At 35.3% G+C, this 7,073-nt stretch overlaps 1 protein-coding gene across 2 annotated transcripts; it reads left to right on the top strand.

The window, feature by feature from the left end:
- Window positions 1-2,324: 2,324 nt before the first annotated feature.
- LOC104246138 (uncharacterized) lies at window positions 2,325-6,550 on the top strand. 2 transcript variants are annotated; one of them, XM_009801894.2, is made up of 3 exons: window positions 2,325-2,725; window positions 3,672-4,423; window positions 5,978-6,550. In XM_009801894.2, the coding sequence occupies exons 1-3, from the start codon at window positions 2,420-2,422 to the stop codon at window positions 6,369-6,371; spliced, it is 1,452 nt and encodes a 483-aa protein (XP_009800196.1). In that variant the 5' UTR covers window positions 2,325-2,419; the 3' UTR covers window positions 6,372-6,550. The 2 variants fall into 2 exon arrangements, with proteins under 2 accessions (XP_009800196.1, XP_009800197.1); XM_009801895.2 differs by having other exon boundaries at window positions 2,362-2,561.
- The last annotated feature ends 523 nt before the right edge of the window (window positions 6,551-7,073 follow it).

Raw genomic sequence — 7,073 nt, 5'->3', positions numbered from 1 at the left:
CTAAATATTTGACTATCCCATAAAACATTATCTTCTTCTCAACAACTCCAATGTCCAACTATTTCTCCTCCAAAATCAACTTATCATCTGTGCCTTTTTATTTTTCTCCCTACTCTTTTTCATTAAACCCATCAATCTCTTTTACCACAATCAACATGTTTAGAACAATCCTTTTATTCTTTTGCTTAGTTCTTCTAGAGAATCCCAGAAGTTGATTAGTTATAGACTTAGTACATCAGTCATGGCTAAATTCTTGTCATACATAACGCTTACAAATCAACGGATTAATCAAGATTTTAAATATATTGTCTTATTTCTTAAATACTATTAATAAACAAAAATTCATTCTTTGATAGAACACCACCCAGAGCTACAAAAAAAAAAGGAAACTTGAAGCCAGAACTGATACTTAGAGCAGATCCAAAAAAAAAAAATTCTCAAAACTAAAATCTTTTTATACTTTAATTACACTACAAACTTATTACTATACCCTTATAAAAAATATATTTGAATAATATATTGTAAATGAGCTTAGAAAGTAAAGTCTCACTTGACAAATAAATCAATTAAACTGAAGATAAAGATGAACTTTGAATCAAGAATCAAAAGATCAGCTATAGAGGATTGAATCAGCATACTAATGACATGAAAAAATTTCGAGTCTTCTTTTAGTAACTTTGCTCTGTTTTCTTTTTAGTCTACAGGTCATATATGGTGTTAATCTTGAAGCTTTAAATTAACAAAGAAAAACTAGCAGGACATTATAAAAATCTTAATTTTGACATGCAAATATATTTACAAGTTCGAAAATTATGAAAAATCTGACGAAATTTGTATCAAGAAAATTTGCGATGAATCAATCTCCCTGCAAGGTATTTGTAAGTTTGTCTCAAAGGATAATGTCTTTCTTCTTGGCAGACAATCTTAGGCTGATGCGAAAAAATTATGTTAATAATCAACAAGAGACATGAAGATTTCTATCTTAAAAATTTGGGTTAAATCTATGGGATGGATCTAATAAAATTATCCTTAAATACGAACCAATAGAATAGTGCCACGTGTATTTTATAAAATCTCACTTGGTCAAAAAGTCAACAGTTAGTGTAAAGGGCATTTTTAAGACAAAAACTAACGTTAAAGACATTATGGCCCAATAGGTGGAAGGAGGGCAAAATTGAACCATTTTCAATAATTTAAGGACATTTTTGGCCCTTTTCCGGCAAATCTAACTTAGATTAGCTCACCAATTAGTTGGCGCTTCTGATTGGTCCAAAACATCATAATAAAAGCCCAGCTGTCTCCTCTTTCTTACCATATAAATAAAGCATTTAAGAAAGTGATAAAAACAAAACAAAAAAATCCAATTAGAAACTATACCATATATCCACTGGCAATTATATAGGCCCCAGCCCCCACATGTCCATTTCTCATATAAATTTCCACGTGGAGTTCCTTTTCATCCAAATCTTCCGAAATATTTTCCAAAACAGGAAATAACATAAATAATCCCTTATTTTGCGAGGTTGCTTCAAAATAATCCTTTAGATATTTTTGAATAGTTTTGAACCTTTAAATTTATAAAAAAAAATAAGATCTTTTATTAGTCTTCGTCAAAATATTTAACAAAATTTTAACGGGAACTTTGGAAAAAGGACGTGAGACAGCAACTCGCATTTGGAGGTGTATTTTTTTGTGGATTATGTTATTTTTTGTCTATTTTTGGTGTCTGGTGCAATTTTAGTGTCCAGCTTATGAAATTTAACCAAACTTTTTTGAATTCTTTTGTTATGATTGTCGTTAAATCAAACAACTAAAGTTTATTAAATAGTTGATAGAGATAACACATAATAACGTAATAAACCCAAGAGTAATTTCACAAGTGGGATTTAGGGAGGGTAGTATGACCTAACCTTTACCTTGAGAAAGATAGAGATATTATTTTCGATAGTTCCTCAACTCCGTAAAAGTATAATCAAGACATTATTAAAGAGAAAAACAATAGTGAATAAAATAATAGAAAAACAGTAACAACAAAAAGAAAATGAGATGACCGACATAAAACTAACAAGGTTTTTTGGTTTTTACAAACTTGTTTTTAGTTTTATGATCCTATCTCTATTTTTACATATGAAAGTAAGAGATCTATTTTTACACATAAGAGATCTAAAAAGGTCATTTTATTCAATTCAAAATTGTAAAGAGTATAACTAACAGGAATTATAACAAAGTGTTCAAATTTGACAAAAATCATTTTTGTCATTTTCTCTTTAAAAAGTGAGCATTTATTACCAACATTTCCCGATTTACGTCTTTTGATTCTCAGACCAAAAGCGGTGGCTAAGCCAAGTCAACAACCTCAACCGTTCATAATCTACTTACCCCATTTCATTTTTTCCTCCAAATTTCACCTGAAAAAAAAATGGTGGAGCTAAAGAACCTCCGATCAAACACATTAACACTTGTACTTGTAAATCTTGCTAGTATAATGGAGAAAGCTGATGAATCTTTATTACCTGGAGTTTACAACGAAGTTGGCAAAGATTTACATACTGACCCAACTGGTCTTGGTTCTTTAACTCTTTTCAGATCATTAGTTCAGTGTCTTTGTTATCCTTTAGCTGCATATTTTGCTGCTCGTTATAACAGAGCTCATGTTATTGCTATTGGTGCTTTTCTTTGGTCTGCTGCTACTTTCCTTTGTGCTATCTCCTCTACTTTTACTCAGGTTAATAATTTAATTCTCTATATATGCTGTTCAAATTGAGAAATGAGTCATAACCCAGTTGATAATTTACGAAATTAGTGTTGTTTTGGGGGTTTTCTTGGTTTATTAGTGTTCGGGGGCGAATTCGAAATTTAAATTTGATGTGTTGACCTTTAGGGTCTTACCAGTGAACCTGTGCTTAGCTTGAGCGGGGCTATCGGAAACAGTCCCTCTACCTTCGCAAAGTAGGGCTAAGGGTGCGTACGCGCTACCCTCCCCAGACCCTACTCGTGGGATTAGATTACACTGAGTTGTTATTGTTGTTGTTATATATATATGTATTAAATTCAAGAAATGGTTTTTTTAAAAAGTTTTGAATAGGGAATTAAAAAAATATAGAGGTTTTTCCGCAGATTGGTGTTATTGGGAATTAATTATCTGATGGCATTGAACTAACATTTGAGGAATTGCAGAAATGGACTCTATTTTCGTTAGAAATGGAAAGTTTGATGCAAGATGTCTCTGTATGACCCATAGGTCACAGGTTCGAGCAGTGGAAGCAGCCACTAATTCTTGCATTAAGTAGGTTGTCTACCTCACACCCTTCGGGTGCGACCCTTTCCGGACCCCGCGTGAATGCAAGATGCTTTGTGCACCGGGTTGCCCTTTAGTGTAGGGGAGGGGAGATTGAGAGGGTTGTATGGATTTCTATGCTTTTTGTATAAGGGTTATGGGTGGAGAGTGTAATAACTTGATATTAATTGAATGTTGTCTCTGTGTTTATTAGGAGCTAATGACAATAGACTATCAGAATTAAGCCTAAAGGAACTTTCTTTTTTGGATAAGTTGCATTTAGGAATTTATCCTATTGTCGTGCCATTAAATGAAGCACGACAATAGAAATGTTATCTTTCTTGAATTTGAGCTGTATATGGTTACACTCTAGCAATCTCATGTTGTTTGACAGATAGCAATTTCTAGAGGATTGAATGGAATAGGACTTGCCATAGTCGTGCCAGCGATCCAATCTCTAGTTGCTGACTCAACCAATGAAAGTAACCGCGGTACAGCTTTCGGATGGCTACAACTAACTGCAAATTTTGGCTCCACTCTTGGAGGAGCAATATCTGTGCTGTTAGCCGAAACATCATTCATAGGGATCCCCGGCTGGAGAATCTCGTTCCATCTGGTTGGTACGATAAGTGTTGCTGTTGGTATTTTGGTCAGTCTCTTTGCCATCGATCCCCGCTTTCTTGACAATGATGGCAATGCAAAAGATCAACCTCCACAGCGACCGTTTCAAGAAGAAGTGAGAGAACTGCTAAAAGAAGCAAAAGCAGTTATGAAAGTTCTGTCGTTCCAATTACTTATTGCCCAAGGGATTTCTGGATCATTCCCCTGGTCGTCACTGTCATTCGCCCCTATGTGGTTAGAGCTTATTGGCTTCTCTCACAAGACAACAGCCCTCCTCTGGACTTTGTTTAATGTTGCTAGCTCGCTTGGTGGATTGTTTGGAGGAATAATGGGGGATGTCCTAGCCAAGCGCTTTCCTAATTCTGGTAGAATTATTTTAGCTCAGATAAGCTCTGGCTCCGCAGTTCCTTTAGCTGCAATTTTACTGCTGCTATTGCCTTATGATCCTTCAACAGCTGTGATGCATGGCTTCGTCATGCTCGTCATGGGATTAATGATATCGTGGAATGCTCCAGCAACTAACAAGTACGTCTCCTTTGATCCACTTTATAGTAACTAGCGGATTGTCCTCTTCCCTTTTCTATGCGGATGGGCGGGGCACAGTGTAGCTACTGTCACACAACATGAAACTAGTAACTAAATTATAGCATAGTACTAACACTAGTATCTAAACAAACTATAAATTGACTTCACATAGTCATATGACCATCCTTGTGAAGTTGTGATTCCAAATTTTGAACTAATTGATAAATGAAACCTATTAGAATGCTCCTGCGTTGCTCCTCATCTCCTCTTCCAACCTGTTTTATTTTTCCTTTCAAATGTCACGATTGGCTCTAGCTGTATCTGCTCCCAAAAAATTCTCGTTGTGCTCATTTTCATGTTCAGTGAAAGGTGACATATTTAGGACCAAGTCAAAACTTGTGGACGTTGAACTCGCCCTAGTTGTGCAATTTTGGACCATTATCATGTTTACCAAATATTATTACATGATTGTCTGTCTATTGGAAACAACCTCTCGTCCTCCTAGGGTAGGAGATGATGACTCTGAGAGTTATACCAGTGACATTGGGGGAGAGTGACCTATAATGAAACTTAAGGATTGAGTCATTTCCTAAAGCAGATATGGATCTCTAGGCCTGGGGAAATTCCCTGGTCCTACTTTGGGAAGTGCAGTTTCGATATGGATTTTGAATCAAGTCTGAATCCTCTTTGTTTCTTCTCTAACTAAAATTTGAGAAGGGGAGCCTTAGCATAACCGGTAAAATACTGTCATGTGACCAGGAGGTCATGGGTTCGAGCTGTGGATACAACCTCTTACAAAAATACAGGGTAAGTCATGATTTAAGCTCCAAAGCAAAAGCTTCGTCCGAAACAGTTTACCCTGAGATTTGATCTCACATATAGTGGCTTACACATAAACAACTTTCAATTGACGTTGTTGCCTTTTAAGTCATCTCCGATTCTATCATATATGCCGTAATCTAAACTCATATCTAGTATGTGATTGATCTCAGAACACTCAAGAGATCAATCTAGCTTCTTTTATTTTGCACTTCTGCACGGCGTTTTTGTTTATTGATCTTTTTCATCAAACCATTACCACTCTTTGTGCCCTTTTCAGAATTCCATATTACAGTCAAACTTCTCTATAACACTGTCGTTTGTTCCGATATTTTTTGGCCGCTACAGTGAAGTATTGTTATAGACGACATATATTATAACATAATATAAAAATCGGTTCCGAGAAAAACTTGGCAGATGCTGTTATAGGGATGCCTTTGCGTCTTGGTTAAGCTTTCTTGTGCAGACAATTTTAGACATATGTTTCCGCACCAGGGGTGCTGAGGAGCACATATAGGTGCATTCACACAATACTTATATGGCTAACAGCAAACATGATTCTGCGCCTATGCTTTCTGCTTCGACATCTTACAGTTGGTCTTTCTCGATTTACTTCATTACAATCTGTTGCATTTTTGCCTGTCCTACTGCATAATTTCATTGTTGAAGCCTCTACAGATAGTGAAATTTTACCTGAAAGGTTTGCTAAAAGTACTCATCTTTCTATGTATGCAGTCCGATATTTGCAGAAATAGTTCCTGAGAGATCTCGAACAAGCATTTATGCTCTGGATCGTTCGTTTGAGAACATAATATCATCATTCGCTCCTCCATTAGTTGGCATTTTAGCTCAACAAGTTTTTGGTTTTAAACCAATTCCAAAGGGATCAACAGGCTCAGAGGAAATTGCAACAGATAGACAGAATGCTGCCTCACTTGCCAAGGCACTCTACACTGCAATAGGCATTCCAATTGCACTTTGTTGCTTCTTCTATTCCTTCCTCTATTGCACATATCCGCGAGACAGAGATCGTGCCACGTTGCAACAGACTGAGGAAATGGACAATTCTCCACCTGAAGAACGACAAGCCTTACTAGAGAACGAGCAAAGACTTCTTTCAGTTAGTTGAATATTTTGACAAGATTTCATACATATTTTTCTATGTACATAGAATCCAACATATGCAGAAACACACTTCTTTCTATATTCTTTGGCTTCTCGCTGTATATATACATATATATTGGATTGGCAACAAAAATTTATATTCTTCTACTCAAAGATGGGAGGTTTTTTACAAATATCCACCTTTAGGGCTGTTATTTAGAATATAGCCAACGTTTGCATCTTCTTGTCCTTATCTGCTATGCAATTTCAGTTTATACTATTGGTTTCACAGTTTATTACTTTATTATATGTGCAGTTTTAGTGGATTTACCAAAACATATAGAGATTTTGTATCGAAACTATTAGGTTCTATCGAATTTGTTCGTAGGATGTTGTTACATTTATTACGTACTAGTTATAAGGTACGCGTTTTGCGCGTGTACCTTAGTTTAATAAGTATAAACTTAAAAAAAATCACATAATATATTAATCTATGTATTTTTTTCCGTTCAATATATTAATCACATAATGTATTTCTAAAATTTGATGTTGAGTTTTTTACAATGCTTGATTGTCAACAGTTTATTCTTATATAAGACTATTGTTGGAGCAGTAGCGCATCTATTAATGATTTCAACATGTAATAGGCAACTTAATTCCTAGAAGTTTTAGGAAAAGACATAATTAATTTGCTAAGTTTATAGATTTTATAGGTCTTTTCGTCCAC

This window comes from Nicotiana sylvestris, chromosome 5, assembly GCF_000393655.2.
Source record: "Nicotiana sylvestris chromosome 5, ASM39365v2, whole genome shotgun sequence".
Lineage (NCBI taxonomy): Eukaryota > Viridiplantae > Streptophyta > Magnoliopsida > Solanales > Solanaceae > Nicotiana > Nicotiana sylvestris.
The sequence above is the reverse complement of the archived record's forward strand: the minus strand, read 5'-3'. Positions and strand labels throughout refer to the sequence as shown.